The sequence below is a fragment of the Oncorhynchus mykiss genome, chromosome 23 (genome assembly GCF_013265735.2).
Source record: "Oncorhynchus mykiss isolate Arlee chromosome 23, USDA_OmykA_1.1, whole genome shotgun sequence".
Taxonomy (NCBI): domain Eukaryota; kingdom Metazoa; phylum Chordata; class Actinopteri; order Salmoniformes; family Salmonidae; genus Oncorhynchus; species Oncorhynchus mykiss.
In genome coordinates, this window is record NC_048587.1 from 60,132,838 (window position 1) to 60,160,559 (window position 27,722).

At 43.3% G+C, this 27,722-nt stretch overlaps 1 protein-coding gene across 3 annotated transcripts in view; it reads left to right on the forward strand.

Annotated features, from left to right (window-relative positions):
- slc35f3b (solute carrier family 35 member F3b) overlaps nt 1–27,722 on the forward strand; it is a 161,425-nt gene that overhangs the window by 120,133 nt on the left and 13,570 nt on the right. For 2 of the 3 annotated variants that reach the window (XM_036960910.1, XM_036960912.1), the window contains 4 exons: nt 1,498–1,724; nt 1,863–1,984; nt 15,596–15,704; nt 21,049–21,159. In XM_036960910.1, coding sequence (XP_036816805.1) covers nt 1,498–1,724; nt 1,863–1,984; nt 15,596–15,704; nt 21,049–21,159 — 569 coding nt within the window. The remainder of the gene's footprint in view (nt 1–1,497; nt 1,725–1,862; nt 1,985–15,595; nt 15,705–21,048; nt 21,160–27,722) is intronic. The other variant, XM_036960911.1, reaches the window with a different exon arrangement.

The window sequence follows — 27,722 nt, forward strand, 5'->3', positions numbered from 1 at the left end:
CTTCTAAATCACTACCCTGGTCTCATATTGTAGTGCTGTAGACAACTCTTCTAAATCACTACTCTGGTCTCATACTGTAGTGATGTAGACAACTCTTCTAAATCTCTACCCTGGTCTCATTTTGTAGTGATGTAGACAACTCTTCTAAATCATTACCCTGGTCTCATACTGTAGTGATGTAGACAACTCTTCTAAATCACTACCCTGGTCTCATACTGTAGTGATGGAGACAACTCTTCTAAATCACTACCCTGGTCCAATACTTGTGATGTAGACAACTCTTCTAAATCACTACCCTGGTCCGATACTTGGGATGTAGACAACTCTTCTAAATCTCTACCCTGGTCCGATACTTGTGATGTAGACAACTCTTCTAAATCACTACCCTGGTCTCATACTGTAGTGCTGTAGACAACTCTTCTAAATCACTACCCTGGTCCGATACTTGTGATGTAGACAACTCTTCTAAATCTCTACCCTGGTCCGATGCTGTAGTACTGTAGACAACTCTTCTAAATCACTACCCTGGTCTCATACTGTAGTGACGTAGACAACTCTTCTAAATCACTACCCTGGTCTCATATTGTAGTGCTGTAGACAACTCTTCTAAATCACTACTCTGGTCTCATACTGTAGTGATGTAGACAACTCTTCTAAATCTCTACTCTGGTCTCATATTGTAGTGCTGTAGACAACTCTTCTAAATCTCTACCCTGGTCTCATGCGGTAGTGCTATAGACAGCTCTTCTAAATCTCTACTCTGGTCTCATATTGTAGTGCTGTAGACAACTCTTCTAAATCATTACCCTGGTCTCATACTGTAGTGATGTAGACAACTCTTCTAAATCACTACCCTGGTCTCATACTGTAGTGATGGAGACAACTCTTCTAAATCACTACCCTGGTCCAATACTTGTGATGTAGACAACTCTTCTAAATCACTACCCTGGTCCGATACTTGTGATGTAGACAACTCTTCTAAATCTCTACCCTGGTCCGATACTTGTGATGTAGACAACTCTTCTAAATCACTACCCTGGTCTCATACTGTAGTGACGTAGACAACTCTTCTAAATCACTACCCTGGTCTCATATTGTAGTGCTGTAGACAACTCTTCTAAATCACTACTCTGGTCTCATACTGTAGTGATGTAGACAACTCTTCTAAATCTCTACCCTGGTCTCATTTTGTAGTGATGTAGACAACTCTTCTAAATCACTACCCTGGTCTCATACTGTAGTGGTGTAGACAACTCTTCTAAATCACTACCCTGGTCTCATATTGTAGTGACGTAGACAACTCTTCTAAATCTCTACCCTGGTCTGATACTGTAGTGCTGTAGACAACTCTTCTAAATCTCTACCCTGGTCTCATATTGTAGTGATATAGACAACTCTTCTAAATCACTACCCTGGTCTCATACTGTAGTGATGTAGACAACTCCTCTAAATCTCTACTTTGGTCTCATAGTTTACTACTGTTTTCTTTGTGCTCAGGAGAAGACCGTCCCAGAGAGAATGTGGTGGGCAGCACAGCGGACGGCCAGGCGGCAAACGGCGGGGCGCCGGGGGCGGAGCCTGCTACGGGGAGGTGGAGACTTCGTTGCTGCATCAAAGTCACGGCCGTACAGGTGCGGAAGGCGCTGTGGGGCATTGCCATGGTGATGTGTGTGTGCTCATCGTGGGCGGGGTCCACCCAGCTGGCCAAGCTCACCTTTAAGCAGGTGAAGAACCTGACGAAATTGCATGCTAAACACACACACACACAAACTCAGATTGACACGATCCACCACTGAGTGCTAGCGAGTGCCAGATGAAACCTGTTAATAAAAATGTTAAAGTAATTTGTTTTGGATACCCAGTTTGACGCTCCATTCACCCTCACCTGGTTCGCCACCACCTGGAACTGCCTGTTCTTCCCCCTCTACTACATCGGACACCTGTGTAAGAGCCCTGAGAGACAGACCCCCAGACAGAGGTTCAGGTAATCAATCAATCAATGCAATGTATTTATACTGTTTACATCAACTGTTGTCCTAAAGGTTTAACAAAGGACACCAGGTGACAAAGAAGGAGTGAAAACTATTTCAGACTGCATTGAGAGGCATAGCAGAGTATCATGGAAACCCAAATGTAGCCTTGTTGTAATATAATATGCCATTTTATCAAGTTTATACATCATAATTTGTGGCTCTGGTGTTTCATGATGGCTCTGGGATTAAGATTAACCCCTGGTTGTCTATAAGTGGAGGTAAGAAGTCATTACTTTCCTAAATTAGGTGGGAGGTATAGTGTGTCGAGCTGCAGCAGTCTCTAGTTGGACAAAAGCCTGTGTCTACAGTTAGATCAGCTTAGTCACATGACGTGCTCTTCCTCTGAGAGGAATCCCTGATCTCTACAACCCACTGGGCTGCTGCTGCACACAAATAGAACTGTGTGTGTGTGTCAGTGCGTGCGTGTGTGTGTGTGTGTGTGTGTGTGTGTGTGTGTGTGTGTGTGTGTGTGTGTGTGTGTGTGTGTGTGTGTGCCAGAGTTTGTGTGTGTGCATACATGCCTCCATGCCTGTGAGTGCTTCCAGTCATGCTCGTACGTATGTGTCTGTGTATGCTTGCGTGTGTGTGCCTGTTTGTCAGAGCTTCTAAGAGTGCTCATGCATGGATCTGGTTCTGGGCTCTCCCTGCTCCCCTGGCTCTGACTGTGTGGCCTGCATACCGAACAACCTTTATAATGTTATCTTACTAACACAGCCTTTATAATGTTATCTTACTAACACAGCCTTTATAATGTTATCTTACTAACACAGCCTTTATAATGTTATCTTACTAACACAGCCTTTATAATGTTAGCTATCTTTCTGACACAACCTTTATAATGTTATCTTTCTGACACAGCCTTTATAATGTTATCTTGCTAACACAGCCTTTATAATGTTATCTTGCTAACACAGCCTTTATAATGTTATATTTCTAACACAGCCTTTATAATGTTATCTAACTAACACAGCCTTTATAATGTTATCTTACTAACACATCCTTTATAATGTTATCTTACTAACACATCCTTTATAATGTTATCTTACTAACACAGCCTTTATAATGTTATCTTACTAACACAGCCTTTATAATGTTATCTTACTAACACAGCCTTTATAATGTTATCTTACTAACACAGCCTTTATAATGTTATCTTGCTAACACAGCCTTTATAATGTTATCTTACTAACACAGCCTTTATAATGTTATCTTACTAACACAGCCTTTATAATGTTATCTTACTAACACAGCCTTTATAATGTTATCTTTCTTTCTAACACAGCCTTTATAATGTTATCTTACTAACACAGCCTTTATAATGTTATCTTACTAACACAGCCTGTATAATGTTATCTTACTTACACAGCCTTTATAATGTTATCTTACTATCACAGCCTTTATAATGTTATCTTACTAACACAGCCTTTATAATGTTATCTTACTAACACAGCCTTTATAATGTTATCTTACTAACACAGCCGTTATAATGTTATCTTACTAACACAGCCTTTATAATGTTAGCTATCTTTCTGACACAGCCTTTATAATGTTATCTTACTAACACCGTCTTTATAATGTTATCTTTCTTTCTAACACAGCCTTTATAATGTTATCTTACTAACACAGCCTTTATAATGTTATCTTACTAACACAGCCTTTATAATGTTATCTTACTAACACAGCCTTTATAATGTTATCTTACTAACACAGCCTTTATAATGTTATCTTACTAACACAGCCTTTATAATGTTATCTTACTAACACAGCCTTTATAATGTTATCTTACTAACATGGCCTTTATAATGTTATCTTTCTTTCTAACACAGCCTTTATAATGTTATCTTTCTTTCTAACACAGCCTTTATAATGTTATCTTACTAACACAGTCTTTATAATGTTATCTTTCTTTCTAACACAGCCTTTATAATGTTATCTTTCTTTCTAACACAGCCTTTATAATGTTATCTTACTAACACAGCCTTTATAATGTTATCTTACTAACACAGCCTTTATAATGTTATCTTACTAACACAGCCTTTATAATGTTATCTTACTAACACAGCCTTTATAATGTTATCTTACTAACACGGCCTTTATAATGTTATCTTTCTTTCTAACACAGCCTTTATAATGTTATCTTTCTTTCTAACACAGCCTTTATAATGTTATCTTGCTAACACAGCCGTTATAATGTTATCTTACTAACACAGCCTTTATAATGTTATCTTACTAACACAGCCTTTATAATGTTATCTTGCTAACACAGCCTTTATAATGTTATCTTTCTAACACAGCCTTTATAATGTTATCTTACTAACACAGTCTTTATAATGTTATCTTTCTTTCTAACACAGCCTTTATAATGTTATCTTGCTAACACAGCCGTTATAATGTTATCTTACTAACACAGCCTTTATAATGTTATCTTACTAACACAGTCTTTATAATGTTATCTTGCTAACACAGCCGTTATAATGTTATCTTACTAACACAGCCTTTATAATGTTATCTTACTAACACAGCCTTTATAATGTTATCTTGCTAACACAGCCTTTATAATGTTATCTTGCTAACACAGCCTTTATAATGTTATCTTACTAACACAGCCTTTATAATGTTATCTTTCTAACACAGCCTTTATAATGTTATCTTACTAACACAGCCTTTATAATGTTATCTTACTATCACAGCCTTTATAATGTTATCTTACTAACACAGACTTTATAATGTTATCTTACTAACACAGCCTTTATAATGTTATCTTACTAACACAGTCTTTATAATGTTATCTTTCTTTCTAACACAGCCTTTATAATGTTATCTTGCTAACACAGCCGTTATAATGTTATCTTACTAACACAGCCTTTATAATGTTATCTTACTAACACAGTCTTTATAATGTTATCTTGCTAACACAGCCGTTATAATGTTATCTTACTAACACAGCCTTTATAATGTTATCTTACTAACACAGCCTTTATAATGTTATCTTGCTAACACAGCCTTTATAATGTTATCTTGCTAACACAGCCTTTATAATGTTATCTTACTAACACAGCCTTTATAATGTTATCTTTCTAACACAGCCTTTATAATGTTATCTTACTATCACAGCCTTTATAATGTTATCTTACTAACACAGCCTTTATAATGTTATCTTACTAACACAGCCTTTATAATGTTATCTTACTAACACATCCTTTATAATGTTATCTTACTAACACAGCCTTTATAATGTTATCTTACTAACACAGCCTTTATAATGTTATCTTACTAACACAGCCTTTATAATGTTATCTTTCTTTTTAACACAGCCTTTATAATGTTTGCTTTTTAACACAGCCTTTATAATGTTATCTTACTAACACAGCCTTTATAATGTTATCTTACTAACACAGCCTTTATAATGTTATCTTTCTTTCTGACACAGCCTTTATAATGTTATCTTACTAACACAGCCTTTATAATGTTATCTTTCTTTCTGACACAGCCTTTATAATGTTACCTTACTAACACAGCCTTTCTACTCATTCACCTTTCATCTGCTGCTGTGTAGCCTGTAGAAAGTACAAATACAAAGACATGGTCTAATGTATTGAGACAGCAGGGTTTGTGTTATACTATAGTGTGGTCTAATGTATTGAGACAGCAGAGCTTGTGTTATACTATAGTGTGGTCTAATGTATTGAGACAGCAGAGCTTGTGTTATACTATAGTGTGGTCTAATGTATTGAGACAGCAGGGTTTGTGTTATACTATAGTGTGGTCTAATGTATTGAGACAGCAGAGCTAGTGTTATACTATAGTGTGGTCTAATGTATTGAGACAGCAGAGCTTGTGTTATACTATAGTGTGGTCTAATGTATTGAGACAGCAGGGTTTGTGTTATACTATAGTGTGGTCTAATGTATTGAGACAGCAGAGCTTGTGTTATACTATAGTGTGGTCTAATGTATTGAGACAGCAGGGTTTGTGTTATACTATAGTGTGGTCTAATGTATTGAGACAGCAGGGTTTGTGTTATACTATAGTGTGGTCTAATGTATTGAGACAGCAGGGTTTGTGTTACACTATAGTGTGGTCTAATGTATTGAGACAGCAGAGCTAGTGTTATACTATAGTGTGGTCTAATGTATTGAGACAGCAGGGTTTGTGTTATACTATAGTGTGGTCTAATGTATTGAGACAGCAGAGCTAGTGTTATACTATAGTGTGGTCTAATGTATTGAGACAGCAGGGTTTGTGTTATACTATAGTGTGGTCTAATGTATTGAGACAGCATAGCTTGTGTTATACTATAGTGTGGTCTAATGTATTGAGACAGCAGAGGTAGTGTTATACTATAGTATGGTCTAATGTATTGAGACAGCAGAGCTAGTGTTATACTATAGTGTGGTCTAATGTATTGAGACAGCAGAGCTAGTGTTATACTATAGTGTGGTCTAATGTATTGAGACAGCAGGGTTTGTGTTATACTATAGTGTGGTCTAATGTATTGAGACAGCAGAGCTAGTGTTATACTATAGTGTGGTCTAATGTATTGAGACAGCAGGGTTTGTGTTATACTATAGTGTGGTCTAATGTATTGAGACAGCAGAGCTAGTGTTATACTATAGTGTGGTCTAATGTATTGAGACAGCAGAGCTTGTGTTATACTATAGTGTGGTCTAATGTATTGAGACAGCAGAGGTAGTGTTATACTATAGTATGGTCTAATGTATTGAGACAGCAGAGCTAGTGTTATACTATAGTGTGGTCTAATGTATTGAGACAGCAGAGCTAGTGTTATACTATAGTGTGGTCTAATGTATTGAGACAGCAGAGCTAGTGTTATACTATAGTGTGGTCTAATGTATTGAGACAGCAGAGCTAGTGTTATACTATAGTGTGGTCTAATGTATTGAGACAGCAGGGTTTGTGTTATACTATAGTGTGGTCTAATGTATTGAGACAGCAGGGTTTGTGTTATACTATAGTGTGGTCTAATGTATTGAGACAGCAGAGCTTGTGTTATACTATAGTGTGGTCTAATGTATTGAGACAGCATAGCTTGTGTTATACCATAGTGTGGTCTAATGTATTATCCACCTGGGCCACTCTCTATCTGTTCCCCTCTACCTAGTGGCTACGTCCCAAAATGGCACCTATTCCCCTCCAAATGGCACCCTATTCCCTTCCAAATGGCACCTTATTCTCTTCCAAATGGCACCTATTCCCTTCCAAATGGCACCTTATTCCCTTTCAAATGACACCTATTCCCTTCCAAATGGCACCTATTCCCTTCCAAATGGCACCTTATTCCCTTTCAAATGACACCGTATTCCCTTTCAAATGACACCGTATTCCCTTTCAAATGACACCTATTCCCTTTCAAATGACACCGTATTCCCTTTCAAATGACACCGTATTCCCTTTCAAATGACACCTATTCCCTTTCAAATGACACCTATTCCCTTTCAAATGACACCGTATTCCCTTTCAAATGGCACCTTATTCCCTTTCAAATGACACCTATTCCCTTTCAAATGACACCTATTCCCTTTCAAATGACACCGTATTCCCTTTCAAATGACACCTATTCCCTTTCAAATGGCACCTTATTCCCTTTCAAATGACACCGTATTCCCTTTCAAATGACACCTATTCCCTTTCAAATGACACCGTATTCCCTTCCAAATGGCACCTATTCCCCGCCAAATGACACCGTATTCCCTTTCAAATGGCACCTATTCCCTTTCAAATGACACCTATTCCCTTTCAAATGACACCTATTCCCCGCCAAATGACACCGTATTCCCTTTCAAATGACACCTATTCCCTTCCAGTTGGCACCTATTCCCCGCCAAATGACACCTATTCCCTTTCAAATGACACCTATTCCCTTCCAAATGACACCGTATTCCCTTTCAAATGACACCTATTCCCTTTCAAATGACACCTATTCCCTTTCAAATGACACCGTATTCCCTTCCAAATGACACCGTATTCCCTTCCAAATGGCACCTATTCCCTTCCAAATGGCACCTATTCCCTTCCAAATGGCACCTATTCCCTTTCAAATGACACCGTATTCCCTTCCAAATGGCAGCCTGTTCCCTTTACAGTGCACATATTTTGACCAGGGATCATAGGGCTCTGGTCAGAACTAGAGTACTAGACACTAGGGAATAGAAAACCATTAGAGACACATGCGCAGAGTGTCTCCTGCTCTCCCGTCCCTCTGTCCTTTCAGAAAACAAATGAAATATCAACAGAGTTCTGATCTCCTTAAAAATGCAGGGGCTGGAGAGCAGCATATGATAGGCTGGAATGTGGAATGCACAGCTTTGTGGGAGATGGAGGAGAGACTTCAGTGAGCTGCCAGATGCTCTTCTCCTCTCTTGGGCTAAAGCAGCCCTGCCCTAGCATGTGTCGGTCCACACAGTGCGTGGAAGAGCTGGCACCAGTCCACACGACATAACTAATACATGACAGCATGGCAGAGGCCAATCGCAGTTGTCATCGGACCACTTTCCACTGGGGCTTAGGACGGGATTCAATGTGATTGCAGGTTGTCGACAATGTGGCTTTTATAGGTAATGTTCCATATTTACTGAGATCCCATTCACGGTAAACGCTAAATATGTCGGCTCAATCGGAAATTGTCTTTAAAAGGTGCCTTTGCTGAAAACATGAAACAGATAGAATCTTAGCCTTAATCTGGTGCTTGAGCTTAGTTCCAGGCTGAAGTTCAGGGCTTAGGTTTTGGGGATTCACAGCCCCAGTCAAAGAGGTCTATTGTTATGCATTCAGGCATAGAGCCAGGTTCAGTAATGAAATGAAGCATTGCCCTCAACCTCATTAACTGATTATAGTTATAGTGTATTGTTGTCTGTTTGTACGTGGCCTGTTAGTGTCCAGTGTGCTTTATCTGCCCAGTCATCTTTCTGGAGCCTGACCAAAACAACCTCCTACAGCTCCATATCCACACCGCCAGGCCACTCTGCCTAACTGACCAGGACTAACAGTACATAACTACCTAACTGACCAGGACTAACAGTACATAACTACCTAACTGACCAGGACTAACAGTACCTACCTAACTGACCAGGACTAACAGTAAATAACTACCTAACTGACCAGGACTAACAGTACCTAACTACCTAACTGACCAGGACTAACAGTACCTAACTACCTAACTGACCAGGACTAACAGTACCTACCTAACTGACCAGGACTAACAGTACCTACCTAACTGACCAGGACTAACAGTACCTAACTACCTAACTGACCAGGACTAACAGTACATAAGTACCTAACTGACCAGGACTAACAGTACCTACCTAACTGACCAGGACTAACAGTACATAACTACCTAACTGACCAGGACTAACAGTACCTAACTGACCAGGACTAACAGTACATAACTACCTAACTGACCAGGACTAACAGTACATAAGTACCTAACTGACCAGGACTAACAGTACCTACCTAACTGACCAGGACTAACAGTACCTACCTAACTGACCAGGACTAACAGTACCTAACTACCTAACTGACCAGGACTAACAGTACATAAGTACCTAACTGACCAGGACTAACAGTACCTACCTAACTGACCAGGACTAACAGTACCTAACTACCTAACTGACCAGGACTAACAGTACCTAACTGACCAGGACTAACAGTACATAACTACCTAACTGACCAGGACTAACATTACATAACTACCTAACTGACCAGGACTAACAGTACATAACTACCTAACTGACCAGGACTAACAGTACCTAACTACCTAACTGACCAGGACTAACAGTACCTAACTACCTAACTGACCAGGACTAACATTACATAACTACCTAACTGACCAGGACTAACAGTACATAACTACCTAACTGACCAGGACTAACAGTACCTAACTACCTAACTGACCAGGACGAACAGTACATAACTACCTAACTGACCAGGACTAACAGTACCTACCTAACTGACCAGGACTAACAGTACCTAACTACCTAACTGACCAGGACTAACAGTACATAACTACCTAACTGACCAGGACTAACAGTACATAACTACCTAACTGACCAGGACTAACAGAACCTACCTAACTGACCAGGACTAACAGTACATAACTAGCTAACTGAGCAGGACTAACAGTACATAACTACCTAACTGACCAGGACTAACAGTACCTACCTAACTGACCAGGACTAAGAGTACCTAACTACATAACTGACCAGGACTAACAGCACCTACCTAACTGACCAGGACTAACAGTACCTAACTACCTAACTGACCAGGACTAACAGTACCTAACTACCTAACTGACCAGGACTAACAGTACATAACTACCTAACTGACCAGGACTAACAGTACATAACTACCTAACTGACCAGGACTAACAGTACCTACCTAACTGACCAGGACTAACAGTACATAACTACCTAACTGACCAGGACTAACAGTACCTACCTAACTGACCAGGACTAACAGTACCTAACTACCTAACTGACCAGGACTAACAGTACCTAACTGACCAGGACTAACAGTACATAACTACCTAACTGACCAGGACTAACAGTACCTAACTACCTAACTGACCAGGACTAACAGTACCTACCTAACTGACCAGGACTAACAGTACCTACCTAACTGACCAGGACTAACAGTACATAACTACCTAACTGACCAGGACTAACAATACCTAACTGACCAGGACTAACAGTACATAACTACCTAACTGACCAGGACTAACAGTACCTAACTACCTAACTGACCAGGACTAACAGTACCTAACTACCTAACTGACCAGGACTAACATTACATAACTACCTAACTGACCAGGACTAACATTACATAACTACCTAACTGACCAGGACTAACACTACCTAACTACCTAACTGACCAGGACTAACAGTACCTAACTACCTAACTGACCAGGACTAACAGTACCTAACTACCTAACTGACCAGGACTAACAGTACCTAACTACCTAACTGATCAGGACTAACAGTACATAACTACCTAACTAACCAGGACTAACAGTACATAACTACCTAACTGACCAGGACTAACAGAACCTACCTAACTGACCAGGACTAACAGTACATAACTAGCTAACTGAGCAGGACTAACAGTACATAACTACCTAACTGACCAGGACTAACAGTACCTACCTAACTGACCAGGACTAAGAGTACCTAACTACCTAACTGACCAGGACTAACAGTACCTACCTAACTGACCAGGACTAACAGTACCTAACTACCTAACTGACCAGGACTAACAGTACATAACTACCTAACTGACCAGGACTAACAGTACATAACTACCTAACTGACCAGGACTAACAGTACCTACCTAACTGACCAGGACTAACAGTACATAACTACCTAACTGACCAGGACTAACAGTACCTACCTAACTGACCAGGACTAACAGTACCTAACTACCTAACTGACCAGGACTAACAGTACCTAACTGACCAGGACTAACAGTACATAACTACCTAACTGACCAGGACTAACAGTACCTAACTACCTAACTGACCAGGACTAACAGTACCTACCTAACTGACCAGGACTAACAGTACCTACCTAACTGACCAGGACTAACAGTACATAACTACCTAACTGACCAGGACTAACAATACCTAACTGACCAGGACTAACAGTACATAACTACCTAACTGACCAGGACTAACAGTACCTAACTACCTAACTGACCAGGACTAACAGTACCTAACTACCTAACTGACCAGGACTAACATTACATAACTACCTAACTGACCAGGACTAACATTACATAACTACCTAACTGACCAGGACTAACACTACCTAACTACCTAACTGACCAGGACTCACAGTACCTAACTACCTAACTGACCAGGACTAACAGTACCTAACTACCTAACTGACCAGGACTAACAGTACCTAACTACCTAACTGATCAGGACTAACAGTACATAACTACCTAACTAACCAGGACTAACAGTACATAACTACCTAACTGACCAGGACTAACAGTACATAACTACCTAACTGACCAGGACTAACAGTACCTAACTACCTAACTGACCAGGACTAACAGTACCTACCTAACTGACCAGGTCTAACAGTACCTAACTACCTAACTGACCAGGACTAACAGTACATAACTACCTAACTGACCAGGACTACCTAACTGACCAGGACTAACAGTACCTAACTACCTAACTGACCAGGACAAACAGTACATAACTACCTAACTGACCAGGACTAACAGTACCTACCTAACTGACCAGGACTAACAGTACCTAACTACCTAACTGACCAGGACTAACAGTACATAATTACCTAACTGACCAGGACTACCTAACTGACCAGGACTAACAGAACCTACCTAACTGACCAGGACTAACAGTACCTACCTAACTGACCAGGACTAACAGTACCTAACTACCTAACTGACCAGGACTAACAGTACATAATTACCTAACTGACCAGGACTACCTAACTGACCAGGACTAACAGAACCTACCTAACTGACCAGGACTAACAGTACATAACTACCTAACTGACCAGGACTAACAGTACCTAACTACCTAACTGACCAGTACTAAGAGTACATAACTACCTGTTGGTATAGTGCTGTTTGTGGCCAGCCTAGAAATATAATTACCCTTGAGTAGTCAAACAGTCAAACTTCAAAGTTCTGAGAGGCTTTGAACTGCAGTTTTCAACCTCCTGGTGTCCGAACGGCTGGCCAGGCCACTCTGGCAGATAGCCTAAACCTGGAGGCTCAAGCTACAGTAGCTGCCTCACTTGGCATTGTTCAGTTCAGTAATTGATGTGTCAGTAAGATTGTCTAGGTGCAATATAATTGTCTGGTTGGAGGCCTAGATGGGACCAGGACGGGAATGGAGAGCTGGCAGCCTGGATTGGCCTGGGCTGGGATGGGAATGGAGAGCTGGCAGCCTGGATTGGCTTGGGCCGGGATGGGAATGGAGATCTGGCAGCCTGGATTGCCCTGGGCCGGGATGGGAATGGAGATCTGGCAGCCTGGATGGGCCTGGGCCGGGATGGGAATGGACCTGGAGTTCCAGTAACTCCTTACCAGTTCACATACCAGTCTTTATGTTTACCTTTAAGGTATACTTTGGGATTTTGGCAACTAGGTCCTTAATCTACTTTTTGATCTACTTGGTTAGCACAGTGACTGTAAGTCTATGGGTATCTGCTAGCATGCTAGAATGCCAAGAGTGTGCAAAGCTGTCATCTAGGCAAAGGGTGGCTACTTTGAAGAATCTTAAATATAAAATATATTTTGATTTGTTTAACACTTTTTTGTTTACTACTTGATTTCATATGTGTTATTTCATAGTTTTGATGTCTTCACTATTATTCTACAATTTACAAAATATTAAAAATAAAGAAAAGTGTCCAAACTTTTGACTGCTCCTGTATATATGTCTTATTTTACATATCGATACTTGGAGTCAAAATATAATTTTAAACTGGGTGGTTTGAACCCTGACTGCTGATTGGCTGACAGCCGTATACCACGGGTATGACAAAACATTTGTTTTTACTGCTCTAATTATGTTGGTAACCAGTTTATAATAGCAATAAGGCACTTCAGGGGTTTGTGGTATATGGCCAATATACCACGACTAAGGACTGTATCCAGCACTAAGAACAGCCCTTAGCAGTGGTATATTGGCCATATAACACACCCCATATTGCTTAAATATAATATTGTCCAAAATAATATTGTGATATTTAACTGTATCGATTTCCCCCCCCATCACTAGCATAGACTATGAATACTAACACTAATGTTGTATACTAAAATGTGATTGCGCTTGTTTACATGTGTTTGTGCTGTGTGAGCTTGTGTTTGTTTGTTTGTCTGTGTCTGTACATATACAGTTGAAGTCGGAAGTTTACATACACCTTAGCCAAATATATTTAAACTCATTCTTCACAATTCCTGACATTTAATCCTAGTAAAAATTCCCTGTCTTAGGTCAGTTAGGATCACCACTTTATTTTAAGAATGTTTAATGTCAGAATAATAGTAGAGAGAATTATTTATTTCAGCTTTTATTTCTTTCATCACATTCCCAGTGGGTCAAAAGTTTACATTCCATCAATTAGTATTTGGTAGCATTGCCTTTAAATTGTTTAACTTGGGTCAAACGTTTCGTGTAGCCTTCCACAAGCTTCCCACTATAAGTTGGGTGAATTTGGCCCATTCCTCCTGACAGAGCTGGTGTAACTGCGTCAGGTTTGTAGGCCTCCTTGCTCGCACATGCTTTTTCAGTTCTGCCCACAAATTTTCTATAGGATTGAGGTCAGGGCTTTGTGATGGCCACTCCAATACCTTGACTTTGTTGGCCTTAAGCCATTTTTCCACAGCTTTGGAAGTATGCTTTGGGTCATTGTCCATTTGAAAGACCCATTTGTGACCAAGCTTTAACTTGATGTCTTGATGTTGCTTCAATATATCCACATAAGTTTCCTTCCTCGTGATGCCATCTATTTTGTGAAGTGCACCAGTCCCTCCTGCAGCAAAGCACCCCAACAACATGATGCTGCCACCCCCGTGCTTCACGGTTGGGATGGTGTTCTTCGGCTTGCAAGCATTCCCCTTTTTCATTATGGCCAAATAGTTCTATTTTTGTTTCATGAGACCAGAGGACATTTCTCCTAAAAGTACAATCTTTGTCCCCATGTGCAGTTGCAAACCATAGTCTGGCTTTTTTATGGTGGTTTTGGAGCAGTGGCTTCTTCCTTGCCGAGTGGCCTTTCAGGTTATGTCGATATAGGACTCGTTTTACTGTGGATATAGATACTTTTGTACCCATTTCCTCCAGGATCTTCACAAGGTCCTTTGCTGTTGTTCTGGGGTTTATTTGCACTTTTCGCAAAGTACGTTCATCTCTAGGACACAGAACGCATCTCCTTCCTGAACGGTATGACAGCTGCGTGGTCCCATGGTGTTTATACTTGCGTACTATTGTTTGTACAGATGAATGTGGTATCTTCAGGCGTTTCAAAATTGCTCCCAAGGATAAATCAGACTTGTGGAGGTCTACTATTTTTCTTCTGAGGTCTTGGCTGTTTCCCCATGATGTCAAGTAAAGAGGCACTGAGTTTGAAGATAGGCATTGAAATATATCCACAGGTGCACCTCCAATTGACTCAAATGATGTAAATTAGATTATCAGAAGCTTCTAAAGCCATCACGTAATTTTCTGGAATTTTCCACGCTGTTTAAAGGCACAGTCAACTATAAACCTCTGACCCACTGGAATTGTGATACAATGAATTATAAGTTAAATAATCTGTCTGTAAACATTTGTTGGAAAAATTACTTGTGTCATGCACAAAGTAGATGTCCTAATCGACTTGCCAAAATTATAGTTTGCTAACAAGAAATTTGTGGAGTGGTTGAAAAACGAGTTAATGACTCCAACCTAAGTGTATGTAAACAGCCGACTTTAACTGTACATGTACCTGTGTACTGTGCATGTGTGTATGTTTTTTGTGTGTGCAAGCATTGCCTGTGGGTGTTCATCTGTGTGTGTTCCTCTCTAGGGAGTGTTGTCGGTTCTTTGGGGACGACGGGCTGACAGCCAAGGTGTTCTTCACTAAGGTGGCTCCGTTTGGATTGCTGTGGATCCTCACCAACTACCTGTACCTACAGGTACTGTGCTGCTTGTGTGTGTGTGTGTGTGTGTGTGTGTGTGGTTAGGGACTGTGACAGTATTGTATAGTGCCTGCAGGTATAACAGGTGTCACTGTGCTAGCTAGAGGTCGACCGATTATGATTTTTCAACGCCGGTAACGATACCGATTATTGGAGGACCAAAAAAAGCCGATTGTAACGGTTTTCTTGGTGAGAAGGAGAGTCGGACCAAAATGCGGCGTGTCTATTGCAATCCATGTTTAATGAAGTAACACACTAAACACAAACACTACCAAAACAATAAACTTAACGAAAACCGAAACAGCCTATACTTGTGTAACCTAACACAGAACAATGACATCAGGACACTAAGGACAATCACTAAAGACAAACTCAAAGAATATGGCTGCCTAAATATGGTTCCCAATCAGAGACAACGATAAACACCTGCCTCTGATTGAGAACCACTTCAGACAGCCATAGACTTAGCTAGAACACCCCACTAGCTACAATCCCCATACATACACACCACATACAAAAACCCATGCCACACCCTGGCCTGACCAAATAAATAAAGATAAACACAAAATACTTTGACCAGGGTGTGACAGAACCCCCCCCCCCTAAGGTGCGGACTCCCGAACGCACCTCAAAACAATAGGGAGGGTCCGGGTGGGCGTCTGTCCATGGTGGCGGCTCCGGCGCGGGACGTGGACCCCACTCAATCAATGTCTTAGTCCCTTCTCCTCGCGTCCCTGGATAGTCCACCCTCGCCGCCGACCATGGCCTAGTAGTCCTCACCCAGAACCCCACTGGACTGAGGAGCAGATCGGGACTGAGGGGCAGCTCGGGACTGAGGCAGCTCGGGACTGAGGGGAAGCTCAGGAGTGAGAGGAAGCTCAGGCAGGTTGATGAATCTACCAGATCCTGGCTGACTGGCAGATCTGGAAGAGTCTGGTCGACTGGCAGATCTGGAAGAGTCTGGTCGACTGGCAGATCTGGAAGAGTCTGGTCGACTGGCAGATCTGGAAGAGTCTGGTCGACTGGCAGATCTGGAAGAGTCTGGTCGACTGGCAGATCTGGAAGAGTCTGGTCGACTGGCAGATCTGGAAGAGTCTGGTCGACTGGCAGATCTGGTCGACTGGCAGATCTGGAAGAGTCTGGTCGACTGGCAGATCTGGAAGAGTCTGGTCGACTGGCAGATCTGGAAGAGTCTGGTCGACTGGCAGATCTGGAAGAGTCTGGTCGACTGGCAGATCTGGAAGAGTCTGGTCGACTGGCAGATCTGGAAGAGTCTGGTCGACTGGCAGATCTGGAAGAGTCTGGTCGACTGGCAGATCTGGAAGAGTCTGGTCGACTGGCAGATCTGGGAGAGTCTGGTCGACTGGCAGATCTGGGAGAGTCTGGTCGACTGGCAGATCTGGGAGAGTCTGGTCGACTGGCAGATCTGGGAGAGTCTGGTCGACTGGCAGATCTGGAAGAGTCTGGTCGACTGGCAGATCTGGAAGAGTCTGGTCGACTGGCAGATCTGGAAGAGTCTGGTCGACTGGCAGATCTGGAAGAGTCTGGTCGACTGGCAGATCTGGAAGAGTCTGGTCGACTGGCAGATCTGGAAGAGTCTGGTCGACTGGCAGATCTGGAAGAGTCTGGTCGACTGGCAGCTCTGGCTGCTCCATGCTGACTGGCTGCTCCATGCTGACTGGCAGCTCTGGCTGCTCCATGCTGACTGGCTGCTCCATGCTGACTGGCAGCTCTGGCTGCTCCATGCTGACTGGCTGCTCCATGCTGACTGGCAGCTCTGGCTGCTCCATGCTGACTGGCTGCTCTGGCTGCTCCATGCTGACTGGCTGCTCCATGCTGACTGGCTGCTCCATGCTGACTGGCGGCCCTGGCTGCTCCATGCTGACTGGCGGCCCTGGCTGCTCCATACTGACTGGCAGCTCTGGCGGCTCCTTGCAGACTGGCAGCTCTGGCGGCTCCTTGCAGACTGGCAGCTCTGGCGGCTCCTTGCAGACTGGCAGCATCCTGCAGACAGGCAGCTCTGGCGGCTCCTTGCAGACTGGCAGCTCCTTGCAGACTGGCAGCTCCTTGCAGACTGGCAGCTCCTTGCAGACTGGCAGCTCCTTGCAGACTGGCAGCTCCTTGCAGACTGGCAGCTCCTTGCAGACTGGCAGCTCCTTGCAGACTGGCAGCTCTATGCTAACTGGCAGCTCTTTGCTAACTGGCAGCTCTTTGCTAACTGGCAGCTCTTTGCTAACTGGCAGTTCTGAACAGGCGGGAGACTCCGGCAGCGCTGTAGAGAAGGAAGGCTCTAACAGCGCTAAACAGGCGGGAGACTCCGACAGCGCTGGAGAGGAGGGCTCCGACAGCGCTGGACAGGCGAGGCGCACTGTAGGCCTGATGCGTGGTGCTGGCACTGGTGGTACTGGGCCGAGGACACGCACAGGAAGCCTGGTGCGGGGAGCTGCTACCGGAGGGCTGGGGTGTGGAGGTGGTACTGGAAAAACCGGACCGTGCAGGCGCACTGGAGCTCTTGAGCACCAAGCTCAAGCAGCCAACCTTACCTGGTTGAATGCTCACGGTCGCCCTGCCAGTGCGGCGAGGTGGAATAGCCCGCACTGGGCTATGCAGGCGAACCGGAGACACCGAGCGCAAGGCTGGTGCCATGTAAGCCGGCCCAAGGAGACGCACTGGGGACCAGCTGCGTAGAGCCGGCTTCATGGCATTAGGCTCGACGCTCAATCTAGCCCGGCCGACACGCGGAGCTGGAATATACCGCACCGGGCTATGCACCCGCACTGGAGACACCGTGCACACCACTGCATAACACGGTGCCTGTCCGGTCTCTCTAGCCCCCCGGTAAGCACAGGGAGTCTGCCCAGGTCTCCTACCTGGCGTAGCCATACTCCCTGTTAGCCCCCCCCCCAAGAAATGTTTGGGGCTGCCTCTCGGGCTTCCTTGCCAGCCGTGTTCCCTCATATCGCCGGCTCCTCTCTCCGGCTGCCTCTGCTCTCCTAAGTGCCTCCACCTGTTCCCATGGGAGGCGATCTCTTCCAGCCAGTATCTCCTCCCAAGTGTAACAGCCCTTGCCATCCAAAACGTCCTCCCATGTCCATTCCTCTTTACGCTGCTGCTGCTGCCTGTTGACACGCTGCTTGGTCCGTTGGTGGTGGGTGATTCTGTAACGGTTCTCTTCTATCTCCTCCTCTGATGAAGAGGTAGAACAAGGATCGGACCAAAATGCGGCGTGTCTATTGCAATCCATGTTTAATGAAGTAACACACTAAACACAAACACTACCAAAACAATAAACTTAACGAAAACCGAAACAGCCTATACTTGTGTAACCTAACACAGAACAATGACATCAGGACACTAAGGACAATCACCCAAGACAAACTCAAAGAATATGGCTGCCTAAATATGGTTCCCAATCAGAGACAACGATAAACACCTGCCTCTGATTGAGAACCACTTCAGACAGCCATAGACTTAGCTAGAACACCCCACTAGCTACAATCCCCATACATACACACCACATACAAAAACCCATGCCACACCCTGGCCTGACCAAATAAATAAAGATAAACACAAAATACTTTGACCAGGGTGTGACACCGATACCGATTAATCGGCCTATTTTTATATATATATTTGTAATGAAGACAATTACAACAATACTGAATTAACACTTTTATTTTAACTTAATATAATACATAAATAAAATCAATTTAGTCTCAATTAAATAATGAAACATGTTCAATTTGGTTTAAATAATGCAAAAACAAAGTGTTGGAGAAGAAAGTAAAAGTGCAATATGTGCCATGTAAGAAAGCTAACGTTTAAGTTCCTTGCTCAGAACATGAGAACATATGAAATCTGGTGGTTCCTTTTAACATGAGTCTTCAATATTCCCAGGTAAGAAGTTTTAGGTTGTAGTTATTTTAGGAATTATAGGACTATTTCTCTCTATACCGTTTGTATTTCATACCTTTGACTATTGGATGTTCTTATAGGCACTTTAGTATTGCCAGCCTAATCTCGGGAGTTGATAGACTTGAAGTTATAAACAGTGCTGTGCATCAAGCATTGCAACGAGCTGCTGGCAAACGCAGTAAAGTTCTGTTTGAATTAATGCTTACGAACCTGCTGCTGCCTACAACCGCTCAGTTAGACTGCTCTATCAAATCATAGACTTAATTATAATATAATAACACACACAAATACGAGCCTTAGGTCATTAATGTAGTAAAATCCGGAAACCATAATTTCGAAAACAAAACGTTTAATCTGTCTGTGAAATACAGAACCGTTCCGTATTTAAACGAACGGGCAGCAACCCTAAGTCTAAATATTGCTGTTACATTGTACAACCTTCAATGTTATGTCATAATTATGTAAAATTCTGGCAAATTAATTACGGTCTTTGTTAGGAAGAAATGGTCTTCAGTTCAGTTCGCAACGAGCCAGGCGGCCCAAACTGCTGCATATACCCTGACTGCTTGCACGGAACGCAAGACAAGTGACACAGTTTCCCTAATTAAAATAAATTCATGTTAGCAGGCAATATTAACTAAATATGCAGGTTTAAATTGTGTATACTTGTGATTTTAAGAAAGCCATTGATGGTTATGGTTAGGTACACATTGGTGCAACGACAGTGCTTTTTTCACGAATGCGCTTTTTAAATCATCACTCATTTGGCGAAGTAGGCTGTGATTCTATGACACATTAACAGGCACCTCATTGATTATATGCAGCGCAGGACAAGCTAGATAAACTAGTAATATCATCAACCATACAGTATGTAGTTAACTAGTAATTATGTTAAGATGTATTGTTTTTTATAAGATACGTTTAATGCTAGCTAGCAACTTACCTTGGCTCCTTGCTGCACTCCCGTAACAGGTGGTCAGCCTGCCACAAAGTCTCCTCGTGGAGTGCAATGTAATCGGCTATAATAGAAGTCCAAAAATGCCGATTACCGATTGTTATGAAAACTTGAAATCGGCCCTAATTAACCGGCCATTTTGATTAATCGGTCGACCTCTAGTACTAGCTTAGCGGTATAGCTTCCTTCTAGTGCTAGCTTAGCGGTATAGCTTCCTTCTAGTGCTAGTTTAGCGGTATAGCTTCCTTCTAGTGCTAGCTTAGCGGTATAGCTTCCTTCTAGTGCTAGTTTAGCGGTATAGCTTCCTTCTAGTGCTAGCTTAGCGGTATAGCTTCCTTCACCATCCCTGTCCCCTTACTGGACTCAAACTATTGATCCTCTGCTTCAAAAACGTAGCCAACTACACCACCGAAAATCTAGCAATTGGGCGAAGTCATTTTAAGCTGTGACGTGATCCTGTCTCTAACACAGGCCCTGAGGAAGATCAACACTACAGACGTGTCAGCTCTGTTCTGCTGCAACAAGGCCTTCGTATTCCTGCTCTCTTGGATCGTACTGAGAGACCGCTTCATGGGGGTCAGGGTGAGTTACTGTGTGTGTGTGTGTGTGTGTGTGTGTGTGTGTGTGTGTGTGTGTGTGTGTGTGATGCACAAAGTCTGTCAGGAGATGTCCAGGGAACCTACGAAGAGATAACATTCTGACTGGAGATTCCTCCAGTTATGAGTAGATAAGAGTTCATTTCAGGGCTAGATAAAAATGTATCCTAATTAAGATCACAGACTCAGTTTCAGTTGGACTAGCTAGGTCCTACCTAATTAAGACCACAGACTCAGTCTCAGTTGGACTAGCTAGGTCCTATCTAATTAAGACCACAGACTCAGTCTCAGTTGGACAAGCTAGGTCCTACCTAATTAAGACCACAGACTCAGTCTCAGTTGGACAAGCTAGGTCCTACCTAATTAAGACCACAGACTCAGTCTCAGTTGGACTAGCTAGGTCCTACCTAATTAAATTAGAGTTGAGGGCATGGGGAAATTACCTGGGTTCAGAAGAGTTAAGGGCATGGGGAACTGACCTGGGTTCAGAAGAGTTGAGGGCATGGAGAGCAGACCTGGGTTCAGAAGAGTTGATGACATGGGGAACTGACCTGGGTTCAGAAGAGTTGAGGGCATGGAGAGCAGACCTGGGTTTCCAAAGAGTTGAGGGCATGGGGAACTGACCTGGGTTCAGAAGAGTTGAGGGCATGGGGAACTGACCTGGGTTCAGAAGAGTTTAGGGCATGGGGAACTGACCTGGGTTCAGAAGAGTTGAGGGCATGGGGAACTAACCTGGGTTCAGAAGAGTTGAGGGCATGGAGAGCAGACCTGGGTTCAGAAGAGTTGATGACATGGGGAACTGACCTGGGTTCAGAAGAGTTGAGGGCATGGAGAGCAGACCTGGGTTCAGAAGAGTTGGGGGCATGGGGAACTGACCTGGGTTCAGAAGAGTTGAGGGCATGGGGAACTGACCTGGGTTCAGAAGAGTTGAGGGCATGGAGAACTGATCTGGGTTCAGAAGAGTTGAGGGCGTGGGGAACTGACCTGGGTTCAGAAGAGTAGAGGGCATGGAGAACTGAATGGGTTCAGAAGAGTTGAGGTCGTGGGGAACTGAATGGGTTCAGAAGAGTTGAGGGCGTGGGGAACTGACCTGGGTTCAGAAGAGTTGAGGGCGTGGGGAACTGACCTGGGTTCAGAAGAGTAGAGGGCATGGAGAACTGAATGGGTTCAGAAGAGTTGAGGTCGTGGGGAACTGAATGGGTTCAGAAGGGTTTAGGGCATGGGGAACTGACCTGGGTTCAGAAGAGTTGAGGGCATGGGGAACTAACCTGGGTTCAGAAGAGTTGAGGGCGTGGGGAACTGACCTGGGTTCAGAAGAGTTGAGGGCATAGAGAACTGACCTGGGTTCAGAAGAGTTGAGGGCGTGGAAAGCGGACCTGGGTTCAGAAGAGTTGAGGGCGTGGGGAGCGGACCTGGGTTCAGAAGAGTTGAGGGCGTGGGGAACTGACCTGGGTTCAGAAGAGTTGAGGGCATAGAGAACTGACCTGGGTTCAGAAGAGTTGAGGGCGTGGGGAACTGACCTCGGTTCAGAAGAGTTGAGGGCATGGAGAGCAGACCTGGGTTCAGAAGAGTTGAGGGCATGGAGAGCAGACCTGGGTTCAAATACTATTTTAAGTATTTTAAATACTGTTTTGAGACTATTCTGTTAAGCCAGGTAAACTCAATCATGTTGTGGGCATTCAGAAGATAACCTGTACTGCAGTGCAGAAAAAACATTTGGCTTTCAAGCGAATGTAACTGCTCCGTCAGGGCTGGGGGATAGTTCATTAAGGGTCATTGTTAGATAATTGTTAATGAACTTGGACCTCGGCATCACCCTGGGAGAAAGTTTGTCAAATTAACAATGTACCTTGCAGCACCAAAGGTATTCTGAAAAGTAGCTATAAGTAAGTTGCTGGATACAGTTCCTTGCAAAAGTATTCACCCCCCTTGGCATTTTTCCTATTTTGTTGCATTACAACCTGTAATTTAAATAAATAGATTTTGATTTGGATTTCCTGTAATGGACATACACATAATAGTCCAAATTGGTGAAGTGAAATGGAAAAAAATACTTGTTTAAAAAAAGTATATGAAAATGCTACGAAGCCCCTAAATAAGATCTGGTGCAACCAATTACCTTCTGAAGTCACATAATTAGTTAAATCAAGTCCACCTATAATAAGGTCCAGAGTCTGCAACACCACTAAGCAAGGGGCACCACCAAGCAAGCGGCACTATGAAGACCAAGGACCTCTCCAAATAGGTCAGGGACAAAGTTGTGGAGAAGTACAGATCAGGGTTGTGTTATAAAAAAATATCAGAAACTTTGAACATCACACAGAGCACCATTAATTCAACTAAGAGTGGCCAGAAAAAAAGCCATTGCTTAAAGAAAAAAATAAGCAAACACGTTTGGTGTTTGCCAAATGGCATGTGGGAGGCTCCCCAAACATATGGAAGAAGGTAAGATGAGCCTAGAATTGAGCTTTTTGGCCATCAAGGAAAACGCTATGTCTGGTGCAAACCCAACACCTCTCATCACCCCGAGTATACCATCCCTGGTGGTGGCAGCATCATGCTGTGGGGATATTTTTAATCGGCAGGGCCTGGGAAACTGGTCAGAATTGAAGGAATGATGGATGGTGCTAAATAAAGGGAAATTCTTGAGGGAAACCTGTTTCAGTTTTCCAGAGATTTGAGACTGGGACGGAGGTTCACCTTCCAGCAGGACAATGAACCTAAACATACTGCTAAAGCAACACTCGAGTGGTTTAAGGGGAAACATATAAATGTCTTGGAATGGCCTCGTCAAAGCCCAGACCTCAATCCAATTGAGAACCTGTGGTATGACTTAAAGATTGTTGTACACCAGCGGAAACCATCCAACTTGAAGGAGCAGGAGAAGTTTTGCCTTGAAGAATGGGCAAAAATCCCAGTGGCTATATGTGCCAAGCTTATAGAGACACACCCCAAGATACTTGCAGCTGTAATTGCTGCAAAAGGTGGCTCTACTTTGGGGGGGGGGGGGTGAAAAGTTATGCATGCTGAAGTTTTCTGTTTTATTGTCTTATTTCTTGTTTGATTCACAATAAAACATATTTTACATCTTCAAAGTGGTAGGCATGTTGTGTTTCAAATTATACAAACACCCCAAAAATCAATTTTCCTTCCAGGTTGTAAGGCAACAAAATAGGAAAAATGCCAAGGGGGGTGAATACTTTCGCAAGCCACTATAGAACCAAGCTAAGGATGTCCTGGCTGGCTGAGAGTTCCCTTCTCTCTGCAGTGGTACTGAAAAGCCTCATGTGGAAACTGAAGTGTGTCCTTGTAATGACATGATTTAACTGTTACCTCTCAGAGAGATAGAGAAGACAGGAAGGAGTCTTGATGCAGAGCGGGGTTCCCGGGTCGCCATCGGGACCCGACAGAGAAGTGTGTCCTTGTAATGACATGATTTATATATGATCTTCTGAACTGAAACTGTTACCTCTCAGAGAGATGGAGAAGAAAGGAAGGAGTCTCGATGCAGAGTCGGGTTCCCGGGTCGCCATCGGGACCCGACAGAGAAGTGTGTGGCGCGGTCTATTATTGTATAATAGTGGTATTGCACTATGCAATCTGGCAGGAGTGGCTCAAACTCATGAAGCAGCCCAGACAAAAAGTCACGGTACCAAACATGATGTCCCACACAGACCTCTGTCTTGATGAACCTGTAGTCTACATTTAAAACTCCCTACTAGGTCCCAGGCAGTCCACGTATTCAGAGTAGAAAGACTGATTCAGCATCAGGTCCCCCTGGCCATATAATCATATTCATCATGATCTCAAAGGTCAAACTGATCCTAGATCAGCCCTCTTATATGTATTCTGAGATTTTATAAATAGAAGTTCAGGTCTCTCTTGCAAAATATGTTTGATCTCACTGTGACTAATCCGGATAAATGAATGAATGTATGTATGTACTGTTTGTGTGAATAACTGGAGGGAAGATCTGGAAGGAAAACACCTAATCGGAATGTCTCTCTCTCTCTCTCTCTCTCTCTCCCTCCTGTCATTATCCCTCACTACCCCCATCTGTGATGAAAGCTCTGAGTAATCCTCCCATTTCTTTCTTTCTCTCTCTCTTTCTCTCTCTCTCTCTCTCTCTCTGTCTCTCTCTCTCTCTCTCATTCTATCTTTCTCTCTGTCTCATGCTCCCTCGCACTTTCTCACATTTTTCTCTCTCTCTCTCTCTCTCTCTCACTCTCCCCATCTTTCTCTTCCTCTCTCTCCCCCATGTCTCCTCTGTCTCTATCTCTCTCTCTCTCACTCTCCCCATCTTTCTCTTCCTCTCTCTCCCCCATGTCTCCTCTCTCTCTATCTCTCTCTCTCTCTCTCTCACTCTCCCCATCTTTCTCTCCCTCTCTCTCCCCCATCTCTCCCCTATGACTCCTGTCTCTCTCTCTCTCTCTCTCTCTCCCTCTAATTCTCTCTCTCTATCTCTCTGTCTCTCTCTCTTTCTCTCTTTCTCTCTCCCTCTAATTCTCTCTCTCTGTCTCTCTCTCTTACTCTCTCTCTCTCTCTCTCTCTCTTACTCTCTCTCTGACTGTTGATGGGTATTGCAGTGTTTTGATGTCTGCAGTAATGCGGAGGATCTTGGATGGGCTTTCCTTCATATGAAAATGAAGAGAGAAGGGGAGAGGATACGAGGGGGAGAGGCTGGGGAGAGTCCAATCATCCCTTTGAAGTATGACAGTGTTCTGGTACTTAGCTTGGGCTATTTCATGGGTGAGGTGGGTGGATAGCTGTCAGTAGGAGAATGGTATATAAGGGATGGCATCTCTCCCATACTGTACCTACAGTGTATTCAGAAAGTATTCATACCCCTTGACTTATGTTACATTTTGTTGTGTTACAGCCTTTATTCTAATCTACACATAGACATGGTTAATTATTGCATTGCAAAAAATCATTTAATCTATTTTGGAATAAGGCTGTAACGTAACAAAATGTGGAAAAAGTCAAGAGATCTGAATACTTTCCCAATGCAATTCATGTGGGCGGCAGGGTAGCCTAGTGGTTAGAGAGTTGGACTAGTAACCGGAAGGTTGCAAGGTCAAACCCCCGAGCTGCAAGGTACAAATCTGTCGTTCTGCCCCTGAACACCCACTGTTCCTAGGCTGTCATTGAAAATAAGAATTTGTTCTTAACTGACTTGCCTAGTTAAATAAAGGATAAAAATATTTTAAAAAATGTACAGGTAACTGCCAAAATAAAGGAAACACCAACATAAAGAGTCTTAATAGGGTGTTGGTTCACCACGAGCCAGAACAGTTTCAATGTGCCTTGGCATAGATTCTACAATTGTCTGGAACTCTATTGGAGGGATGTGACACCATTCCTCCACGAGAAACTGGTGGAAACGCTGTCTCAGGCGCCTGCTCCAGAATCTCCCGCAAGTGTTCATTTGGGATGAGATCTGGTGGCTAAGACCAGGCCATGGCATATGGTCTACATCGTTTTCATGTTCACCATTCAGTGACCACTCGCGCGCTGTGGATGGGGGCATTGTCATCCTATTGGGGGGGGGGGGGGCATAGCCATGGTAGACAAAATAATGGCCCTAAACATGATGCTTAATTAACTCAGGAACCACACCTGGGTTGAAGCACCTGCTTTCAATACACTTTGTATCCCTCAAGTACTCAAGTATTTCCTTTATTTTGGCAGTTACAATATACTCAGAGATATGCAGGCATCTCAGAGTCCTGTATCTCTCTCCTGTAGTTTTATGTTGTTATGGAGAGGTGTGAGAGTAACATTGCCTAGGCTTTAGCTCAGCGAGCTAGCACAGTCTCCCTTGTGGCACATGAGACCCACCCAGGTTCTAAACCAATCAGTCACACATACATTTCTCAGCTGGGGTTTTGTCTTTTCATTTAACCTTTATTGATCTAGGAAAGACCCTTGGGGTGAGAAAGGTCTTCTGCGAGTGTGGCCTGGTGTTGTGGTGGAGTGGTGTGAGTGACAGACTGCCTCAGCAGAGCCCAGACCCAGTCTTGGTCCATTTCCCCATTCCCTGACATTGGGTTTGCTGACACAGCAGTGTGTGAGAAAGGAAAACAAATTGCCGTGTCCAATCACTGAGGGGTCCGTGTCCCAGGAAACCAAGCAGCAAAGCAGCAGACTTTCTCAGAGAAACAAATCTCTGTAGAGAGGTAACTGACCATAGAATATCATCAGGGGCGCAACTTTCACTGGGTAGGTTGGCTAGGCTGTTTGGGGTGTTTATCCGAATGGATAAAGAAACTGAAAGGTGCACCCCTGAATAGAATTACCATGTCAGCCATATTGAGTATACCCATGGGTCTCCCAGTCAAATTGCCATGGTATGAGGCGCGTTGTCCCTAGTCATTTTTATTTCTATGTGACTGACATAGCTGGCGTTTCTAGAGAATGGACATCCCCATTCAAGTCAACGTTGTGTAATGGGTTGACCTGGCAGGTCATTCTATTTTTTATGTAGCTAGAGAGGTGACTGAAAGGCAGGCAGCCTGCACTGCAGAAAGAGTGAGAGAGAGAGAAAGA